The following is a 23113-nucleotide window of genomic DNA, read 5'->3' on the forward strand; positions in this document are numbered from 1 at the left end:
TCCAACACTCTGTGTCACACAGTAGCCAAAAAAAAGGAAGTTCACAAGTGAGGCTAGAAGCCCTTCCACTTTGACCCCCCCCAGCATCAAGAATACAGAGCATCACTGCCCAGACAGTTCCAATAATATGCTGTGGCTAATAGCCATTGATGGACCTCTGTTTCATATTTTTATCCAAACCCCACTTGAAGCTGGCTATGCTTGTAGCCGCCACCACGTCCTGTGGCAGTGAATGTTAGTCACCCTGCAGTCAACATTTCTCCAAGCTAAAGAGCCCCAAGCGTTTTAACCAGTCCTCAGGAACGGAAGCAGATTTCAATGAAAGATTACATATTTTTGTCAGGAGATCAAGTTCACCTTTGAGTTCTTTCAGAACTCTTGGATGTATGCCATCCGAACCTGGTGACTTATTAGTTTTTAATTCATCTATCAGTTGTAGGACTTCCTCTCTCATCTGAGGTCCTTCAACACCCCTTCTAAAATTAGCGGTTCTGGAGTGGGCAAACACTTCTCATCTTCCACAGTGAAGACAGAGGCAAAAAATGCATTCAGCTTCGCAGCCATTTCCCTATCCTTCTTCAGTAATCTTTTTACCTCTTGGTCATCCAAGGCCCCACTGCCTCCCTGGCTGGTTTCCTGCTTCTAATATATTTGAAGAATTTTTTATTGTTGGTCTTTATGCTTTTTGCAATATGCTCCTCATAGTCCCTTTTTGCCTGCCTGATCACAGTCTTGCATTTGATTTGCCACAGCCTGTGTTCCCTTTTATTAATCTCACTTGGACTAGCTTTCCACTGCTTAAAGGAATCATTCTTACCTTTTACAGCTTCTAGAACTTTGTTCGTTAACCATGCAGACCTTTTCTTATACCTGTTTGTGCCTCTCCTAACTTGTGGTATATATTTTCTCTGAGCTTCTAGGATTATAGTTTTAAATAGCCTCCAAGCTTCTCCAAGGGTTTTGACTGCATTTACCTTTCCTTTCAGTTTCCTCTTCACATACCTCCTCATCTCAGAGAATTTACCCCTTTTAAAGTTAAACGTGGTTGTGCGGGTCTTTTGGGGCAACTCCCTATTTATACAAATGGTGAAATCAATAATGTTATGGTCACTGCTCTCAAGTGGTGCAATCAATTTTACATCTCTCACCAGGTCTTCGGCATTACTTAGGACCAAATCCAGGATTGCCCCACCTGGTAGGTTCTGTGACCATCTGCTCCATAGCACAGTCATTGAGGGCATCTAGAAATTCAATCTCTTTCTCTTGACCAGAACACATATTGACCCAATCAATCTGCGGGTAGTTAAAATCACCCATTTTGACACAGTTTTTGCATTTTGCAACTATCTTTAATCCTTCCATCATATTATAATCGTCCTCTATCTTTTGATTTGGTGGGGGATAACAAACTCCCATAGTTAAATTTCCTTGTGGGCACTCTATTTTGACCCAAAGCATTTCTAGAAGGGAATCTAATTCTCTGACCTCAGTCTTACTGGAATTTATACCCTCTCTGACATACAGAGCCACCCCAACTCCAACCCTTCCCTCCCTATCCTTCCGATATAACATATCCAGGAATCACCGTGTCCCACTGATTCTCCTCATTCCACCAAGTTTCTGAAATTCCCACAATGTCTATGTTTTCCCCCAACACTAAACATTCCAACTCCCCAATTTTACTTTGAACACTTCTAGCATTTGTATACAAATATCTATAATTTCCCAGGCAAGTTAGGCCCACAACCTTCCTCCTGCTGCCTCGAGACTTTAGCAGACAGTCCATACTGTTTGTCACCATCTCAGTTGACAACTCTGATCCTTTACCTGGTAGAAAAGTAACAGCTAACCCTTCATCTCCTGTCGGCTTTCCCTCAAGATTTAATTTAAAAACTGCTCTGCCACCTTTTTGATTTTAAGCGCCAGCAGCCTGGTTCCTTCTGGGGACAAGTGGAGATGGTCTCTTTTGTACAGCTCCCGCTTGTTCCAGAAAGCATCCCAGTGCCTAACAAACTTAAATCCTTCCTCCCTACACCATCGTCTCATTCACACATTGAGACTTCTAATTTGTGCCTGTCTCTCCAGCCCTGAATGGGGAACAGGTAGCACTTCTGAGAAGGCTACCTGAGAGATCCTGGCCTTACGTTTCCTGCCTAAGAACGTAAGAGAAGCCATGTTCAACACTGTGTCACACAGTGCCAAATATATATATATACACATATATATACTGTGACTAATAGCCACTGATGGACCTCTACTCTGTATTTTTATCCAATCCCCTCTTGAAGCTGGCAATGCTTGTAGCCACCGCCACCTCCTGTGGCAGTGAATTCCACATGTTAATCACCCTTTGGGTGAAGAAGTACTTCCTTTTATCTGTTTTAAACTGTATGCTCAGCAATTTCATTGAATGCCCACGAGTTCTTGTATTGTGAGAAAGGGAGAAAAGTACTTCTTTCTCTACTTTCTCCATCCCATGCATAATCTTGTAAACCACTATCATGTCACCCCGCAGTCGACGTTTCTCCAAGCTAAAGAGCCCCAAACATTTTAACCTTTCTCCATAGGGAAAGTGTTCCAAACCTTTAATCATTCTATTTGCCCTTTTCTGGACTTTTCCAATGCTATAATATCCTTTTTGAGGTGTGGAATTGTACACAGTATTCCAAATGAGACCGCACCATCGATTATACAGGGGCATTATGATACTGGCTGATTTGTTTTCAGTTCCCTTCCTAATAATTCCCAGGATGGCATTGGCCTTTTTTATTGCAGTCGCACACTGTCTTGACATTTTCAGTGAGTTATCTACCACGACCCCAAGATCTCTCTCTTGGTCAGTCTCTGCCAGCTCACGCCCCATCAACTTGTATTTGTAGCTGGGATTCTTGGCCCCAATGTGCATTACTTTGCACTTGGCCACACTGAACCTCATCTGCCATGTTGACGCCCACTCACCCAGCCTCAACAGATCCCTTTGGAGTGCGCCTCACAATCCTCTCTGGTTCTCACCACCTTGAACAATTTAGTGTCATCTGCAAACTTGGCCACTTCACTGTGTATTCTCAACTCCAAATCATTAATGAACAAGTTCAAGAGCATGGGTCCCAGTACTGAGCCCTGAGGCACCCCACTGCTTACCGGCCTCCACTGAGAAGACTGCCCATGTATACTCACTCTCTGCTTCCTATTAATTAGCCAGTTTTTGATCCACAAGAGGACCTGTCCTTTTACTCCATGACTCTCGAGCTTACTAAGGAGCCTTTGATGAAGAACTTCATTAAGTCAAGGTAAACAATATTTTTGGGTCCCCTTTGTCCACATGTTTGTTTACCCCCTCAAAGAACTGTAACAGGTTAGTTAGGCAAGATTTTCCATTACAGAACCCATGCTGAGTCTTCCTCAAAAACTTGTGTTCATCAATGTGCCTACTCATTCTGTCCTTGATAATGCTTTCTTCCAACTTTCCCGGTATTGAAGTCAGACTGACTGGCCTGTAATTTCCTGGATCTCCTCTGGAACCCTTTTTAAAGATGGGGGTGACATTTGCTACCTTCCAGTCCTCAGGAATGGAGGCAGATTTCAATGAAAGATTACATATTTTTGTAAGGAGTTCCACAAGTTCAACTCTGAGTTCTTTCAGAACTCTTGGATGTATGCCATCCGAACCTGGTGACTTATTAGTTTTTAATTCGTCAATCAGTTCTAGGACCTCCTCTCTTGTCACCTCAATCTGACTCAGGTCTTTCAACACCCCTTCCAAAATTAGCGGTTCTGCTAGGTTCTGCCTAGCAGCCTAAATTTTTTCTCCAGGACCTCACGACTGCATGTCCCCACATCGTTGGAGCCAACATGCACCACGACCATTGGCTCCTCCCCAGCACTGTCTATCAGCCTATCTACAACACACGTAATGTCCACTACCTTCACACCAGGCAGGCAAGTCACCATATGGTCAGTAAGCGGTTTTGCCACCCAGCTGTCTACTTGCCTAAGGATCGAATCACCAACTACCAAGACCCCCCTCTCTCCCTGCCCAGGGATGGTTCCTTGGCGTGAAAGGATACCCGCTCACCAACTGAAGAAGAGGTCCCTTCTGAGGGTGCATTCCCCTTATCCTCAGCATGGTGCCCTGTTCCCTCTCGACCCTCATGCTCCCTGGCAGCAATGGGGCTGGCATGTTCATAGTGGGGCTCATCTAACAAGTCACCAAGTGTCTTCTCCGATTTCCTAACTGACTGTCTCTGCTTCTTCAGGTCTGCCACCTCAGCCTCAAGGGTACGAACTTGTTCCCTGAGGACCAGGAGCTCCTTGCATCGAGCACACACCCAAGACTTGTCCTGTGGACAGATAGTCATACATGTGACACTCAGTACAAAACACTGGAATGCCCCCACCCCCCTTCTGGCATTCTACCTTCATGATAGCTTATTAAAATATACAGTCTCCCTTTAAATCCTGTTGTGTTTATGTGGCTCTCCTTCTGGAGGGTCTACTTACCTTATTGGGAACACAAGGAATAGGGTCTACTCACCTTATTGGGAACACAATGAAAATAGGGATCCGGGTTCCTGGTCCTTACAGAGCCCCCAGGCTAAGAGTCACAGGCCAATTAAAAAGTGCTGACAAATGTTTTGTTGGTATGCATGCTCAAGTTTTGAACAAAGAAAGTTCAATTGAGCATGCCCAATGATGTCACAAGGAGGTGTTTTTGAGGAGGGGGAACCTCAGGTATAAAATTGTGTGTTACTACTGCATTATCAAGCTCTTTCGTAGCTTCCTTTATTTGCAAATAAAGTACGTTTTCCTATGCAACTTGGTCTCCCAGCTCTGGTGTGACTTATTGGGCTCAGCCACACTTGCCTGAGGACCTCTTCCCTGAGGTACTGCTTTCAGAACTTTTAATACTTGGATAAATGGAGGTTGTTCAAAACTTATTCAAAATTCAGTTTTAAATAATTGGGGTCCTAAGCATTTGTCCACTAGGTGTCAGTATGATTTCTACAGACTGACATCATTACCACTGGCCACTTCCATATTGCACTGAATGATGAACCAGATAAGCAATTTCTTGCAAGATGCATAATTTCAAAATGCACATACACTCTGAAGACACTTTTTTGTCCCACACCCCCTAAAACAACCCCTACCTCCCGATTTGGGAGGAAACTGAATGTATACAATACTTTTTTGTTCTTCAGTCGCACAGTCGAGTCCGACTCTTTGCGACCCCACAGCCAAAGTCACGCCAGGCCCTCCTGTCTTTCACCATCCTCCGAAGTCTGTCCAAATTCATGTTTGTTACAACAGTAACACTGTCCAGCCATCTCATCTTTTGCTGTCCCCTTCTTCTTTTGCCTTCTGTCTTTCCCAGCATCAGGATCTTCTCCAGTGAGTGATCCCTTCTCATTTGGTGGCCAAAGTATTTGAGCTTCAGCTTCAGCATCTGACCTTCCAGTGAACAGTCTGGGTTGATTTCCCTTAAGACTGACTGATTTGATCTTCTTGCAGTCCAAGGGACTCTCAAGAGTCTTCTCCAGCACCATATCTCAAAAGCATCTATTCTTCTGCGCCTGGCCTTCCTTTTGGTCCAGCTCTCACAGCCATACATTACTATTGGGAATACAATCGCTTTGACTACATGGACTTTTGTTGGCAGGGTGATGTCTCAACTTTTTATTATACTGCCCAGGTTCGCCAAAGCTGTTCTCCCAAGGAGCAAACATCTTTTAATTTCATGGCTAAAGTCACCTTCTGCAGTGATCTTGGCTCCCAGAAATGTGAAGTCTGTCACTACTTCCATGTCTTCCCCTTCTATTTGCCAAGGTGTAATGGGGCCAGATGCCATGATCTTAGTTTTTTTGATGTTGAGTTTCAAACCCACTTTTGTGCTCTCCTATTCACCCTCAACAAGAGGTTCTTTAGGTCCTCCTCACTTTCTGCCATTAGAGTAGTGTCATCTGCATATCTGAGGTTGTTGATGTCTTTCCCAGCAATCTTAATTTCGGCTTGTGCTTCATCCAGGCCAGCATTCCGCATGATGTACTCTGCATATAAATTAAATAAGCAGGGTGACAATATACATCCTTGTCGAACTCCTTTTCCTATTCTAAACCAATCAGCTGTTCCATATCCAGTTCTGACTGCTGCTTCTTGACCCTTATACAGGTTTCTCAGGAGACATGTGAGGTGATCTGGTATTCGCATCTCTTTAAGGACTTGCCACAGTTTGTTGTGATCCACACAATCAAAGGCTTTAGCATAGTAAATGAAGCAGAAATAGATGTTTTTCTGATACTCCTGTGCTTTCTCCATAATCCATCGAATGTTGGCAATTTGATTTCTAGTTCTTCTACCTCTCCAAAACCCAGCTTGAACTTCTGGTAGTTCCCGATCTACATACTGCTGAAGTCTAGCTTGTAGCATCTTTAACATGACCTTGCTGGCATGTGAAATGAGTGCAATGGTGCCATAGTTTGAACAATCCTTGGCATTACCCTTCTTTGGGATTGGAATATAAACTGATCTTTTCCAATCCTGTGGCCACTTCTGTGTTTTCCAAATTTGTTGACATAATGTGTGCATCACTTTAACAGCATCATCTTTTATGACTCTGAATAGCTCAACTGGGATACCATCAGAGATGTAACCCAGAAAACTGGAGTTCTCAGAGCAGCTTACATATCCATAAAACATCAGATAAAACCAATTAAATCAAAATATTCCTAATACGGTAAAAATATAAAACAATTTCAGGTGCTATAACAGTCTTATAATGATATATTTAATGATGGTGGTTAGCTGCCTATCCATTCTGTGTCTAATTCCATCATTGGCTGTTACAACCAGATGTTTCATAAAAAAAGATCTTAGGTCTGTGCTTTGAGGTTGGTCAGATCACTTCAATTTCCGTTGTAGTCTTTGATTTTAGTTAACAAAGGCTTGGTGGAAAAGCACAGTCTTACAGGCCCTGAGGAAGACCCCTCAGGGCCCAAACCTCCTCAGGAAGCTCATTCCACCAGCACAGAGCTGCAATAGAGAAGGCCCTGGCTCTCATTGTCTTGAACTTGGCCTCCTTAAAGCCGGGGGTCAGAGCATGTGGGGAAAGGTGGTCCCGAAGGTATGCAGGTCCCTGGCCATATAGGGCTTTAAAAGTAAGAACCAGCGCCTAGAAATGAATCCAATATGCAATAGGTAACCAGTGCAGTGCTTTCAGCATAGGCTGAATGTGCTCCCACAAGGAAAGCCGCAATAACAACCTGGCTGCAGTGTTCTACACAAGTTGAAGCTTCCTGGTTTGAAACAAGGGTAGCCCCATGTAGAGGGCATTACATTAATCCAATCTCAAGATGACTTAAGCATGGATCACTATCACCAAGTCATTGCATTTGAGGAAGGGAACCAACTGCTTTATTAGCCAGAGATGGTAAAAGGATGATTTGGCATGGCTGCTACCTGGGCTTCCATTGTTAAGGAGGTATCCAAGAGCACTCCTAAGCTCTTAACCTTTGGCGCCAATGTGAGTGATGCCCATTGAAAGCTGGTAGTGGAATCTCCACTCCCAGACTGCCACGACTTAGATACAGGATCTCCGTCTTCATCAGATTCAGTTTCAGTTGACTCAGCCTGAGCTAACCTGCCATGGTTTGTAGAGCCCGAGCCAGACTTTCTGGGGTGGAGTCAGACCAGCCACCCATCAGCAGGTACAGCTGGGTGTCATCTACATCTTGATGGCATCTCAGCCCATGTCTCCAGGCAATCTGGGCAAGGGGACACATGTAGATGTTAAACAACATCAGGGAGAGAACTGCCTCTTGTGACAGTCTGTATTTAAGTGGGTGTCATCGAGATAGCTTCTCTCCTATTACCACCCTTTGTCCCCAACCCTGGAGAAAAGAGGAGAGCCACTGTAAGGTCAACCCCTTGATCCCAGTGTCAGCAAGGTAGTGGGTCAATAACTGATAGCTGATCATGTTGAACGCAGCCGACAGTTCCAACAACAGCAGTACCGGCAAACTTCCCTCTATCCAGATGCCTCTGGAGGTCATCCATTAGGGCAACCATAACTGTTTCTGTCCCATGTTGCTTGCTGCTTTTAAGTTATGGCTGCATGCTCCCTGGCACTGCTTTCTTCATCCTCTGATGCTCATACACATGCAGAGACTGACACTTGTATTACAAGAGGACCTGGGTAAGAAACAGGAGGCAGGGTCCCTAATACCCCATGAAGAAACCACACCCAGTTTTCATACTTTTTACTTTGTGGAAATGCAGTATTTGTAGGAAATGCATTAATGCTTAAAACCGTCCATAGGATCACTTTGATTCTATGATATATTGGGTGAACTAACTAAGCATAGAGCGCAAAGGTCAAAATAGCCTGTTCAAACCTTTGAGAAGAAGAAGACTGCAGATTTACACCCCGCCCTTCTCTCTGAATCAGAGACTCTGAGAGGCTTATAGTCTCCTATATTTTCTCCCCCCACAACAGGCACCCTGTGAGGCAGCTGGGCCTGAGAGGGCTCTCACAGCAGCTGAGCAGGTTTGACTATTCAATGTCAGAAAAGGTTTTTACAGGTTAAACATCTCTGCTCAGATCCACCATCTGCAGAGATCCATCATCATATGCTGTTACTGAATATATACAGGTTATCTAGAAACAGCCCAGTCAGGCTTGATTTTATTTATTTATGTATTTATTTGTTTATTTATTTAATTTATATCCCACTCTCTCCGCCGAAGCAGGTTCAGGGCGGCTTAGGGTTGCCAAGTCCAATTCAAGAAATATCTGGGGACTTTGGGGGTGGAGCCAGGAGACATTGGGGCGGAGCCAGGAACAAGGGTGTGACAAGCATAATTGAACTCCAAGGGAGTTCTGGTCATCACATTTAAAGGGACAGCACACCTTTTTAAATGTCTTTCTTCCATAGGAAATAATGAAGGATAGGGGCACCTTCTTTTGGGGCTCATAGAACTGGACCCCCTGGTCGAATCGTTTTGAAACTTGGAGGGTATTTTGGGGAGAGGCACTAGATACTATACTGAAAATTTGGTGCCTCTACCTCAAAAAATAGCTCCCCCAGAGCCCCCGAAACCTCCAGATCAATTCCCCATTATACCCTATGAGAAACCATCTCCACACAGGAATAATGAAGACGTTTTCCTCTCCTCCACACCCCACCCCCTTCTCGCAAATCTGATGTAGGGGATTAGCCTCTCTACTCACCAGCCAGCTTCTTCACAGCAACAAAGACACAGACACAGAAAGTTGAAGCCTTTCACCACCTCCAGAGGTGCAAAGGCACATGGTCCTTTGGGGTGGGGCAGGAAGCAGCCTGGGAAAGCTCCAGCTGCTGCAATGGAGCTGGGTGGGAAGCGGAGAGGCAAGGAGAAGCTGCTGTGATCCGAGGTGAGAAGGGAAGGGAAGGGAGGAGGAGAAGTATCAGGAATCAGTGGGAAGGGGAGAGGAGAAGCTGCTGGGATCTAGGCTGCGTGGGAAGGGCCACCATTCTCCCCCCCCCACTTTCTGGATTTTTGCCGAGCGGGGGGAGGAGGCTCCAAATCGGGGGTCTCCCGCCTAGGCGAGGGATTTGGGAAGCCTAAGGCGGCTCACAACATAAAATCCCACAAACAATTAAATTAATAAGTATTAAAATTACACATTCGGTAATAAAATAGATATACAATGATTATAACAGTTAAAACAGAAAAACAGAATATTGAGTTGGTGCTATTCTGGTGGCAACGGCCTTCTTCCACTTCTCTTACGTACCAGTGCCAAGTCAATTGAATGCCAGTCGGAAGAGGACAGTCTTGCAGGTCTTGCGGAACTGCACAAGGTTCTGCAAGGCCCTCACTTCATCTGGCAGTTGGTTCTACCAGCAGGGGGCTATGACTGAAAAGGCCCTGTCTCTAGTTGATTTCGATCGGGCCTCCTTCGGCCCGGGGATTACTAATAGATTTTGTGATCCCGATCTAAGTACTCTCTGGAGACGGTCCCTAAGGTAGGTAGGTCCTAGGCCATATTTTCTAAGGGCAAGAGTTGCTTTGCCCATTTTCTTTGAATTTACTCTACTCTCTTTATCAGAATTTCTGGGCTGGGCTGTAATTTGGTGTGTCAAGGAAAGGTATTCTCTTATCATTAAGATGCAGCCATTTATAACTATGAACTGGGTGATTTAAAACAAAAGAATCTCTTAAATTTGTCGACCTTATTCTGCAACCCCTTAATAGGAAAATATCATACAAATTCAACATCATTATATTTTCAAAAAGGAGTTTGACAACAAGTTTACTAAATTGAGACATATGAAAGTGCAAAGCCAATGTGTGCAGAATGTTTGTTCTAGATGGAGGAAGGTGGCTGGCTTTGCAGCACTTGTGTTTACACCTGACAATTATTGCTGATAACCACAGAGATAGACCAAATCTCCACTGTGGGATAATGCTAACACCATCTGGCAGGTGCTGATAGCTTGCTGAGTAATGCTGTCATCAGCACTGGAGTAGTGATGGAAAGTTATTGCTTCACTAATCACAGCTGTTTTCATCTGCTCAGTATAATTTGTTCCTCTCGCTAAAAAAAAATCACTGTGAATCTTTCTTTTTCCTAGGATTAATAACTTCCTTATTACCTTTAGGTGCCACTGCTGTCCATTTAATAATGAACATCTTCTACTGCTTGACAATTTTAGTTACCTTTGGAAGAGAATGAAATGTTAAACATTCATTACCTGGAGGCTGTTCTCATATAGTCTGGGCATCTAGCATATGAATTTGATCAAGGGTGGGAATGAGCCTGGGCACCCTCCTCCACTGCATACAGTGAGCCTGGGCATCCTCCACTCCATATAGAACCATTAGTGGGAAACAACAGGGCTGGCACGTGGGAGTAGGCCAAGTAGGCAGCCGCCTGGGGAGTCACTTGGCCTAGGGGCACCCCGAGGCACCCCTCTTCCCATGCCCCAGAGGGTTTGCAGAGGCTTCTGGAAAATTGGGCGGCCTCTGCAAAGTTGGGGGGGCAGCAAGTGCACTCTAAGTGCACCTGCTGCGTTTGGAACTTTGCAGAGGCCTCCTGAGGCTCGGGCAGTCTCTGCAAAGTTGGGGGAGGCATCACAGTGACGTAATCATGATGAATTGAGCTGTTTGGGGGGGGGGGGTGGAGGAGTGGGTTCCAGCCTTGAGAGCTGGAAACTCTAGTGCCAGGCCTGGACCATGACCTATATCAATAAATTTATCTACAATTAGACATGTTCACAGAATCTGAGCAGTCTTTTATCACAAGGGATGAATCAAATGAATTGGGCCTACTTTTGCAGGCATTTACATATGCAGCTTCCAGTGCATATTAATAATGCCAATACAACATGGATAGGCATGGGAGCTTTGCTTTGAATGCTAAACTGGCAAGAATACTACAGGGAGACAGCAATATCTATTGTTGCTTCCCAGCCTGCTTTTGCTTCAACAGGTGTTTCCTTCCTTCCTCTTGTTGCTGCCATTAAGTGCTGGTAGGTGCTGTTGGGGAAGTAACCAGTTTGCTGCTATTTGACAGTTTGATACAGGAGAAACTAGAAGAAAGGCTTGCATATGTTGCTCTGATCTTTCCCTAACTATGTTGATAGTTAGCCAGTGCCTTCCTTCCTTCCTCATACAGGTGCCAAGAAGAAACAATTCTGGGCACATCTCTATTTCCTTTCCCTTGCCTTTGTCTAAAATTGGGCACTTTACATATTTTGTTTCACTTTGCTGTATGTATGTGCTGCTTTTCTGCTAATCCAATTAACAGTCAAATTGGTTAACAAGACAATTGATACCTATTGCTGCCCTGCCCTTTGAAAAGAAGAAGAGAAGGAGGAGGATTTATACCCTGTCCTTCACTTGGAGTCTCAGAACAGCTTACAATCTCCTTCCTTTCCTCTCTGCACAACAGACACCCTGTGTGGTAGGTGTGGCTGAGAGATCTTTGAGAGAACTACTCTTGAGAGAACTCCTCTGAGAGAACTGTGACTGATCCAAGGTTACTCCAGCAGCTGCATATGGAAGAGTAGGGAATCAAACCTGGTTCTCTAGATTAGAGTCCACAGCTCTTAACCCCTACACCGAACTGGCTCCTGATGAATCATGTGAATTGAGAAGTACCAGACTAGTTGGTAGATGACATACTATGATGCTACCTAGGCAAGCGGGGGGACATTTGGGGCTGGCTACCTAAAGCCAGCATTCTTTCACCTTCCTTTTTTTTCTGCTGGAAAATCTGCCCCGTCCTCCCTTCCTTTGAGTACAATATGAGATTAGCAGGTCACTTCAGGACCACAGGAATTTTTTGGATCTGTCTTTGATTGGCCTTTTAGGCTGTTTCATGATAGGGAAGAGTCAATGCCTAATCAGCGAAGACTAGGAAGGACCTAACTAAAGTGACAGGCTTCATGCTGGTACACTGTTGTGTGAATTATATTGGAAAGCAATCTGAGGTACCATAAGAGAGGGAGAGATAACCAGACTGGACAATTCAGGCTGTCCAATCCAAATGCCTGGGGGGGACACATTTTGGGTGTTGCTTGTTAATGCCTGAACCTTCATGCTAACTGACATAGGCCTTGACAGATGGCATTTCTCTGTACAGTTTTGATGTGCAAGTGATGAAGAACTATGCAGCACTCTAGCCTTGAAGCCAGAGTGGGATTACCCACACTAACAGGATGCCCACACTAACAGGGTAGTTTAGCTACTGCTCTTCTTCTTTTCAAATAATTTGTAAAATTTTAGTGTAATTTAAACTTGGTGCCTGACCTGTGTCTTCCTTTTTGGGTAGGGGACCAATAAAAGTAATAAAAACAAGCAGCAGCACTGCTAAAATCAAACTGCATGAAAGCATAAAACAGCTGCAAGTAGTGAATCACAGAACATACCACAAATGTTATAAATGGATGAGACTACTAGATATACTTACATTTACGGTATTGCATAAGACAGACAACTTCATCAACTACTGCACTTAGCAAGGTACCTTTTTTTTGCTGGAGATTCCGCCTTGCTCTAATGAAAGCTAGAATATCAGCATCAGTCTGACGGTCTCCTGTGAGAGGGATGGTTGAACCTGGGGAAATTCTGTAATAATAATAATAATAATAATCTTTTAGCTTGAATCAGTCTATTACTTTAATAGTATATTTTCTCTTGTTTAAATACTGCTTGTTCAATAATCTCACCTCCAGACACAGGACTATGTGATCTCTGTTTATGTGGGGCTCAGTATTAGTGCCTAGGTTTAATTTACAGGGGTTTTGTATGTGAGGTGCCATCAAGTTGTTTCTGACTTATGGTGACCCTATGAATTAATGACTTCCTGTTGTTTATAGTAGGGGTGTCAAACCTATGGGCCAGAACCAGCCCACCCAGGGCTTTAATCTGACCCACAGCTCTCTTCTCTCCCCCTGTCCACTCCCTTTCCTGCTGAGCATAGGAAGCAGAAGGCAGGGCTGCTGAACTTCCCAGCTCCTCTTCCCTGGCAGAAGCTCCTCTGGGTCCCTTTGAAATAAACTGCAACACAAAGAAAAATGGAATGGATTTTCCATTCCCAGACTAGTCTATTTGGCCCTAGAGGCGGTTGACCACTGCCTTATTCTGTGCAGTATTAACCAGGTTCAGATGAAGCAGTACTGCCTTTGTCTATGATAGATCCTCTGCCAGTGTCACCTTCCACTACTGCTGCTGCCCAGTAAAGTAAAAACATCCCTTCAAGGATTTCTCCACCCCCATCACTACTGGGATTATATGTCCTCTTCTACTGATGTGGTTCTTGGCTTTTGAAGGGGGTGGATGCATCTTAGTCTGGTGTCTCCACTGTGAATGTTCCATCTGGAGTGACTCTTAGCCTCTTGACAGAGTCTAAACTTTTTATTGTAGTACTTTCAGATTTCCTGACACACACAAACTCCCTCACCGCATTAAGATGTGCATCTAAGAAGGGGTATTATGTTAATTTATTAAAACATAGGTAATGTGCTTTTTGCTGAAGCTCCAAAGAGGCTTACAATTTTTAAAAGCACTACAAAATTAATCAGTTATGCAGATCATTGTGCTATGTATTTGTTTAAAATATTTATATTCCACAAACTCTAAGCACATTTATATTCCATAAACTCTAAGCACATACAATACAACCATATCAATTCAACCTTGAACCTAGCAATAAAGAAGAATGGCAGCATCTTTAAATGCACTAGCAGCAACAACAGGGCCATTTGTGTGGAGATCCTGCCACTAAGCATCACTGAAGGGAGAAGGGTTTTGGTGCCTTCACTGGAACTCATCCTGAGATGGTAGAAGCAGTGGCCTGCTCCCACAGCAGTGTGCAATTACATGAGTGCTGAGTAGATAGCAGTACCTGGTGTGATTGATGCTGCTTCCTGGCTGCTGTCTACTCATTAGCTATGTGCCTCTTTGATGCTGTGGCAGCACCCCCGATGCCTTTATTGCTACTTCCTACCGTTCTCTAGTAAAGGCACCAAATTCTTTCAATGAAGTTCAGTGGCAGCTGCTATAATAGATCACTAGAAGATTCCTTCCAACAGTTCATCACATGATCTGCCCCTGAGCAACAGCTAAAACCAGAAAATTAAAGCAGTAAACAGTTACTGTTAAAAACATGTAACGATTGTACTTAATGGAGCAAGCATTAGAAAAAAACAAAAAACAAAGGCAGCTACTGAAAATCCTGTGGGAAAAGCTGTAGAAGTTAGATGCCAGGTGAATGGACCAACGAGGGAATTCCAAAGTCAGAGCTCCACCACTAAAAAGGCCATGGGCGTTTTCGCACTGACCTTAATCAGCAGCGACGACCCTCTTCACTGCGCAGGATCTGCACGGATTTTGCACCAATTGCCGCGGAGCACCCGGAAGAGCCGCGGAAGAGCCGCCAAAAACCAGTTTCCATTTGCGCCGCAAAAGCCGCGGGACTTTCCGGCTCTTCTGGGTGCTCCGCGGCAATTGGTGCGAAATCTGCGCAGATCCTGCGCGGTGAAGAGGGGCGTCGCTGCCGATTAAGGTCAGTGCGAAAATGCCCCATGTCTCTGGTAGCCATTCACCTCACTCTGAGGATGGAAGCATGAAGAGAAGGGTTTCTGTAAAAGCAGCAATCAGCATAATTTCAGATCATACATTTTCCCCATTTTAAATGAAACAAGAATTCATTTAATTTACCTATAAGTATTCTAAGGAGGAAATTCATTTTTCCCAGCCACTGAAATGCTAGGAAGCTGTACACCAAATGAGTCACCACTAACACTCCCTAGGCAGACACCACTTGGTCTTGAAAGGAGTCTATTAACTTGTGTTGGTCAATTCATCTCTGTCATGATCCTGGGCCTAGTGAAGCCTGCAGGCCCCAGAGAAACCTGCCTAGGAGTTACTGGGGAAAGCATACATTTCCCAGGATCCGCCCTGTCCCTCTGATTGGGTGGCAAGGTCTTGGAGGGAAACTAGCCCAGAGAGGGGTGAGATCTGGGAGAAGAGCATAAAAAGGGCTAAGCACAGACAGGGTGTGTTCTTTCCTGAAGAGGCTGCATGAGGAAAGGTTCTCTGTCTAGAGAGGTTGCAGACAGAGAAAGACTGCTCTTTGGAACAGACAGTTAGGGTTGCCAAGTCTAATTCAAGAAATATCTGGGGACTCTGGGGGTGGAGCCAGGAGACTTTGGGGGTGGAGCCAGGAGACATAGGGGCGGGGCCAGGAACAAGGGTGTGACAAGCATAATTGAACTCCAAGGGAGTTCTGGCCATCATATTTAAAGGGACCGCACACCTTTAAAAATGGCTTCCTTCCATAGGAAATAACGAAGGATAGGGGCACCTTCTTTTGGGGCTCATAGAATTGGACCCCATGGTCCAATCGTTTTGAAACTTGGGGGGTACTTTGGGGAGAGTCACTAGATACTATACTGAAAATTTGGTGCCTCTACCTCAAAAAACAGCGCCCCCAGAGCCCCCGAAACCTCCAGATCAATTCCCCATTATACCCTATGAGAATCGATCTCCACATAGAGAATAATGAAGTACTCAGCAGACTCCCCCCCTACCCCCATTTCTGGCAACACTGAAGGGGGATTGGCCTCTCAACTCATGAGTTGCTGCCAACTTCTTCAAAGTAACACAGACACCCCATCCCAGGAGGAAGCCTTTCAATCAGCGACTGAAGCCTCCGGAGGTAGAAACGCACATGGTCCTCTGGGGATGGAGCTCCCCCCCCTCCGCCGGCCAGACTCCCCGAGGAGACACCTGTGGCAGCCAGAGAGGACGCAAGGACTATGAGTCCCAGCATGCACCTCACGAAGGGAGGCCGGACTGGAGCGAATAGCAGGCCAGCGGTGGGTGGGTCTTTGTGACCCAGAGGAAGGGAGAAGCCTAAAGCCTGCAAGGGAGGGAGGCAGGCAGGGAAAGAGACATGGCGCCGTTTCCCCACCCCCCTGCTTCCACATTTTTGGAGAGCGGGGGAGGATGCTTCTAATCCAGGGGTCCCCCGGCAGGGCGGGGGTGTGGATTGGGAAGCTTACAGACAGTAGGAAGATACCTTATCCAAGGGAAGTGTGGTGAGTTTGGTATTAGAGTAGGGACAGTATAGATGGGTCAGGGCTCTTGTTTATTTGCACCAACCTTTACTGTTTCATATTCACTTTAGCACTAAATCTTTATCGCCCACTTACTGTTTTAGAGCACTAATAATAAACTTCTTTTTGTTGTTAAACTGCCTAGGTTCTCACATCTCCTTGGTCACAGTTAAGAGGTATTTATTAATAAGGAAGACAAAGGGTGGTTGGGTGCTCTGGGCCCTCCATACTAGAGTGGCTGCCAGTAGAAGGCCCTTCAATCTCTCACAGGGGTTGTTGCAAATAAGAATAGCACAAGAATGATAAAACACCCTGCATATTAAGACCTCAATCCAAAGGTGTTGCACATGGGCTTGCTACACAGCTGGAATTCTTCTGACAATGCTCACAGCAGAAACTCTGACAGCTTCAGAGAAGAGCCACTTGTAGAAAGGGACATAAACACACACATTCTTTAATGTCACCCCAAAATCATAAGTGCAGGGCATTGCCTGGCCCAAAATGAAACAAAATGGATGCTAGTTAGAAACAAGCCTTGTCAAGTATTGTGGAAGTGAGTTATCGAACAGTCAGTCCTTGAACATTTAGAAAAGATGGCTGTGATTACTAAGAGCCAGCATGGGTGAGGGGTCTGGAGACCAAGTCCTATGAGGAAAGGTTGAAGGAGCTAAGTATGTTTAGCCTGGAGAGGAGATGACTGAGAGGTGATATGATCACCATCTTCAAGTACTTGAAGGGCTGTCATATAGAGGATGGTGCAGAATTGTTTTCTGTTGTCCCAGAAGGTCGGACCAGAATGGGTTGAAAGTAAATCAGAAGAATTTCTGGCCAAAAATTAGGAAGAATTTCCTGACAGAGCATTTCCTCAGAGGAACAGGCTTCCTTGGGAGCTAGCGGGCTCTCCTTCCTTGGCAGTTTTTAAGCAGAGGCTAGATGGCCATCTGACAGCAAAGCTGATCCTGTGAATTAGGCAGATCATGAGAAGGAGGACAGGAAGGGTTACATCAAAGTTTAAGTCTTGTGGTCCCTTCTTACATGCCCAGGGAAATGTTGATTGACACTTTGACATTTTTCTCAAGGCCAGTTTGGCAAGGGATCCTAGAGATTTTTCTCATCTTCTGGCCATGGAGCAGGAGTCACTGGGAATGTATGTGTGTGGGGGAGGTATTTGTGAAGTTCCTGCATTGTGCAGGGGGTTGAACTAGATGACCCTGGAGGTCTCTTCCAACTCTATGATTCTATGAGTCAAAGCAGCTGGCTGGCTAATGTTTCTCTTCCACACCCTGGAGAGATGCATAATTTGCAACAATGGGTGTCCCAAGAACTTTTGACACACCCAGGATTAATCTCATCAACACCTACATCTATTTCCCCTAGACCCATTTCCCTTAACTAGGTGACAGTTAAGCAACATTTAAGCCTATTCACATTTCCCATTAGCCCTACCCATCCAACATTAGCAGGGTCATCAAGCCTTTCACACCTATAGTCCATCTCAGGAAAACCCATCAAGCCATTTATATCTTTTTGTACAGCTCAGAAAAGCCAACGGAGTTATTGTTTTTCAGGCAGATATGTCATCTTTCCCCAGGGAGCATTTTGCTAAATATTAAGGGTCCCTAGCCACCAGTGCAGGGTGTGTGTGTGTGTTCTTGGCCCTACTCTGTGGGGTCTCTTCTCTTTGTGAGTTGCTGGCTATTTTGCTCCCCAGATCTCTGCAAGATATTACCCTTCACCTCCCCAAAAAAGCTTTCTCTCTTTCCCCCCTGATTCCTTTTTAGTTAGCTCTTGTATTTGTTTTCAGTGTATATGTATGTGTGTGTTGCTCATTTCTATTTCTTTTTAATAAAAACCTTTCTGGTGAAGATCTGCCTGGTTTATTTGAGAGTTCTCTTAAGGAAAAAATCCCTGTAAACGCTTGTGGAGAATCCAAGTTACTCCCTCTCACTCTGTCTCCTTTCCTAATTCCCCCCAATTAATTAGGAGACTGCCTCTTTGGGTAACATCAGGGTTTATTCTACTTACAGTTATAGGAGAAATGTGTGAATAGTTATTCCCCTTCACTATGTGCCACTAAAAAATATGGACCTGTGGCTGATAGGAAAGGACTTGGAAAGTCTCTGCTCATGACTCCAGGGTTACTGCCAAATCCAAGGTTAAGGAAGCAAAGGTGGGAGAATGCAAGACATGGCAGCAGGCTGATACATTGACGTAACTCATCAGGTTGATGGCAAATACTGCATACCTTGCTACTGAAGCTGAGTTGCTGAGGTGGCGCAAGCTGCTTGTCACTGAGGATTCTTCACTGAAGCTGGCTGTGGTGCTATTTGGAACCCTAAGGAGAGAAGGACTATACAAAATCATGCTGTGTTTAAAATGTTATTGGAATCTAGGGGGGAAAGCTCTAGTAAAATAATAATGCATCCAATTCAGATGATGATACCTTTAGGGCATATTGCCATTCATGGTTCTTTTAGGAATCAATTGAATCCATCCAGGAAAAAAAACCATGGCCTTCAACCCGCAGACCCAGGATCCATTCTCAGTCCTAATTTGAGCATAGTTTACATACAGTATGTCACAGAAGTGAGTACATCCCCTCACATTTTGTAAATATTTAAGTATATCTTTTCATGTGACAACACTGAAGAAATGACACTTGGCTACAATGTAAAGTAGTGAGTCTACAGCTTGTATAATAGTGTAAATGTGCTGTCCCCTCAAAATTACGCAACACACCACCAATAATGTCTAAACTGCTGGCAACAAAAGTGAGTACACCTCTAAGTGATAATGTCCAAATGGGCCCAAAGTGTCAATATTTTGTGTGGCCACCATTATTTTCCAACACTGCCTTAACCCTCTTGGGCATAGAGTTCACCAGAGCTTCACAGGTTGCCACTGGAGTCCTCTTTCACTCCTCCATGACAACGTCACATAGCTGGTGGATGTTAGAGACCTCGTGCACCTCCACCTTCCGTTTCAGGATGCCCCACAGATGCTCAATAGGGTTTAGGTCTGGAGACATGCTTGGCTGGTCCATCACCTTTACCCTCAGCTTCTTTAGCAAGGCAGTGGTTGTTTTGGAGGTATGTTTGGGGTCGTTATCATGTTGGAATACTGCCCTGAAGCCCAGTCTCCGAAGGGAGGGGATCATGCTCTGCTTCAGTATGTCACAGTACATCTTGGCATTCATGGTTCCCTCAATGAACTGTAGCTCCCCAGTGCTGGCAGCACTCATGCAGCCCCAAACCATGACATTCCCACCACCATGCTTGACTGTAGACAAGACACACTTGTCTTTGTACTCCTCACCTGGTTGCCACCACACATGCTTGACACCATCTGAATCTAATAAGTTTATCTTGGTCTCATCAGACCACAGGACATGGTCCCAGAAATCCATGTCCTTAGTCTGCTTGTCTGCAGTAAACCGTTCGCAGGCTTTCTTGTGCATCATCTTTAGAAGAGGCTTCCTTCTGGGATGACAACCCTGCAGACCACTTTGATGCAGCATGCAGCGTATGAGTTCACACCAAAGAATCTTAAGAGTCTTGAGCGTCTAGCCAAGTATATAGTTTCACCCAATATTTTCCTGCTTCTTCCTTAGATTTCCCAGCCAACAACTGGGATAAACAGTCCAGCTCAGCTGTTTCCAGAATTTTCCCCACCAAGTCCATTCTTGTGGGGATCTCCTGAAGCTTCCATCTCTGTGCCAAAACAATCCTAGCAGCTGTGTTAATGTGCGCCAACAAATGTCTCATTTCTTTGGAATAATCACCAGGAAATATGTTCAATAAAAACAGTTCTGGTTTAAATTGGATCTGTGTCTTCAAAATTTTCTGTAATTGTTCATGGACCATCTTCCTAGTCTTTCACCACCCCACAGGTCCACCACATATGATAAAAAGACCCAACATGTTTAGTGCATTTCCAACATTTGTTAGACATGTTAGTATACATCTTATACAATTTCTGTGGGGTTATGTACCATCTATAAAACATCTTATACAGATATTCTTTAAAGGTTACTGAGTTAGTTAATTTAATATTGAATTTCCACAGCATCTCCTGTTCTTCTAGCATAATATTACGCTCCAAGTTTTTTGCCCATTGGACCAAACAATCTTTTACTATCTCATCTTGCATCTTCATCTGTAATAAGTATAAATATAGCTTGGAAATTAATTTTTCTTGAGGACCTAAGAAGCTTTTGTCAAATGGATATTGTTCTGTATTAAAGTCTATTGTCTTGTCTTTGGCATATCTAGATTCAACTTGTGTTCTCAACCACCAACTCATTTTAATGTCCATGTTTTCTAGCTCTTCCCTGGTTTTCAGTTGGTTATCATTTTTCAGCAGTTCTTCATATCTATAACTCTGGTTAGGTTTCAAAAGATTTGGAGGAGTGAATGCTTCCACTGGAGATACCCATCTTGGAATTTTCTGATAAATTCTTGGTTTTAGCCACAACTATGTATGATACAGAGATTTCCGGAACTAATGATTTTTAAAGTAAGAGTGTCCTTCGGAGAGCCAGTTTGGTGTGAAGAGCCAGTTTGGTGTAGTGGTTAAGTGTGCGAACTCTTATCTGGGAGAACCGGGTTTGATTCTGCACTCCTCCACTTGCACCTGCTAGCATGGCCTTGGGTCAGCCATAGCTCTGGCAGAGGTTGTCCTTGAAAGGGCAGCTGCTGTGAGAGCCCTCTCCAGCCCCACCCACCTCACAGGGTGTCTGTTGTGGGGGAGGAAGGTAAAGGAGATTGTGAGCCGCTCTGAGACTGCTGCACTTATTTGAAATGTGTACACCTAAGTATTTAATTCTTTTCTCATAAAAACCCCCCTGATTTTTGTTGGCGAAATTGAATTTGTTCTGTCGTCATATTCTTCGTCAGGAATTTTGTTTTATGATAATTAATCTTCAATCCTGCCCAGTGGCCAAATTGGTTAATCCTATTTATCAAACAGTCAATTGAATCTCTTGATTGCTCTAATATAAAGACCAAATCATCCGCAAAGGCTCTCAATTTGTATTGTTCACCTTTAATCACCGCTCCCTTGATACTTGTATCTTCTCTTATTTGGTTATTCAGTATCTCTAAGCACAAAATAAAAAGAAGTGGTGACAGTGGGCAACCTTGTCTTGTACCCTTTTGAATAGCAATTGCTTCTGTTAGTTCACCATTCACCATCACCTTTGCGAGGAATATATTGATTGTACTGTTCTCAAAAAATTCTCACCACATTCCATTCCCTTCAATTGTTGCAACATAAATTGCCAACAAACATTGTCAAAGGCCTGCTCTGCATCCAGACAGATTAATGCCAATTGTTTCTCTGGTTGGTTCTCATAGTATTCCATTATGTTACATACTGTTCTAACATCTTTCAGGTATCTTCTAGGAAGAAATCCTGCCTAGTCTTGGTGTATTGTGGACTGTAAGACCTTCTTCAAGCGTTGTGCCAAAATTGTAGCAAAAAAATTGTAATCCACATTTAAAAGAGAAATTGGCCAGTAGATTTTTATATCTTTCAAATCTGCACCCTCCTTTGGAATTAAAGATATTGTAGCTTCTTGCCATGAAACTGGTATTTGGCCTTCCTCTTGTATCCTTTCAATAAGATGTTTAAATGGCAACAGTAAAGGCTCCTCGTGAGCTTTATAGAACTCAGCAGGTAGGCCATCTTGACCCGGAGCTTTGCCATTCTTTTGGGGTGCCGTTGCATTTCCCACTTCCCTTATCGTTATTGGTTCATTTAAAAATTTTTGTTGTTCGTGTGTGAATTTATTCAGATTATTTTGTTTAATATATTCTTCTAAGTCTACCTTTAGAACTTGTTTATCTTCATATAATCTTTTTTAAAAATTGTTCCACAATTTGGCATATCTCCTATCTTTAGACTTTCTCTTTATTATTTTCATCTTTCAATACCAGTATTATTCTTTTGGCATTCTCTTTTCTCATTCTTCCAAGTTTGTTAGCATGTTCAAAAAAGTTTTGTCTGGCAAATCTCAATTTTTTTCTCCGTTTCCTCTATGAGCAGTAAATTAAGTTGGTCTTGTGTTTTTTTAACTTTATTTTGAAACTCCTGTTTTATCGGTTGTGCTTTTAAATTCTTTTCAGCTTCTCCTGCTTGCGACATTAGTCTTTGATAATTTTCAATTCTTTCTTTCTTTTTCTTTGCACTGTATCTGATTCCAAGGCCCCTAAAATATGCTTTAGCGGTATCCCAGACCACTTGCATCTTTACATCTTGAGTTATATTCTGTTTAATGAAAGATTCCATTTCAACCTTGGATTCTTTAAGAAAGTCTTTATCTTTTAAAATAGAAGTATTTAGCTTCCAAGTTCTTCTCAATTGTGTACCTTTAAGTTTTATTATTACAGGACTGTGATCTGATATAATTCTTGTTTGAATTTCTGTCTCAGCTAGATCTTTAACCAAGTTTGTAGAGAGCCAACACATATCAATTCTTGACCACGTTTGGTGGCTGACAGAGTAATATG

General features: G+C 43.8%; 1 protein-coding gene across 1 annotated transcript in view; it reads right to left on the bottom strand.

The window, feature by feature from the left end:
• The window catches only part of KIF6 (kinesin family member 6), a 410723-nt gene that overhangs the window by 13236 nt on the left and 374374 nt on the right, over positions 1 to 23113 (bottom strand). The window contains exons 20-21 of the mRNA XM_060245036.1: positions 18850 to 18939; positions 13010 to 13110 (exon numbers count right to left, since the gene is read on the bottom strand). Coding sequence (XP_060101019.1) covers positions 13010 to 13110; positions 18850 to 18939 — 191 coding nt within the window. The remainder of the gene's footprint in view (positions 1 to 13009; positions 13111 to 18849; positions 18940 to 23113) is intronic.

This window comes from Heteronotia binoei, chromosome 1, assembly GCF_032191835.1.
Source record: "Heteronotia binoei isolate CCM8104 ecotype False Entrance Well chromosome 1, APGP_CSIRO_Hbin_v1, whole genome shotgun sequence".
In the NCBI taxonomy this organism is placed as follows: domain Eukaryota; kingdom Metazoa; phylum Chordata; class Lepidosauria; order Squamata; family Gekkonidae; genus Heteronotia; species Heteronotia binoei.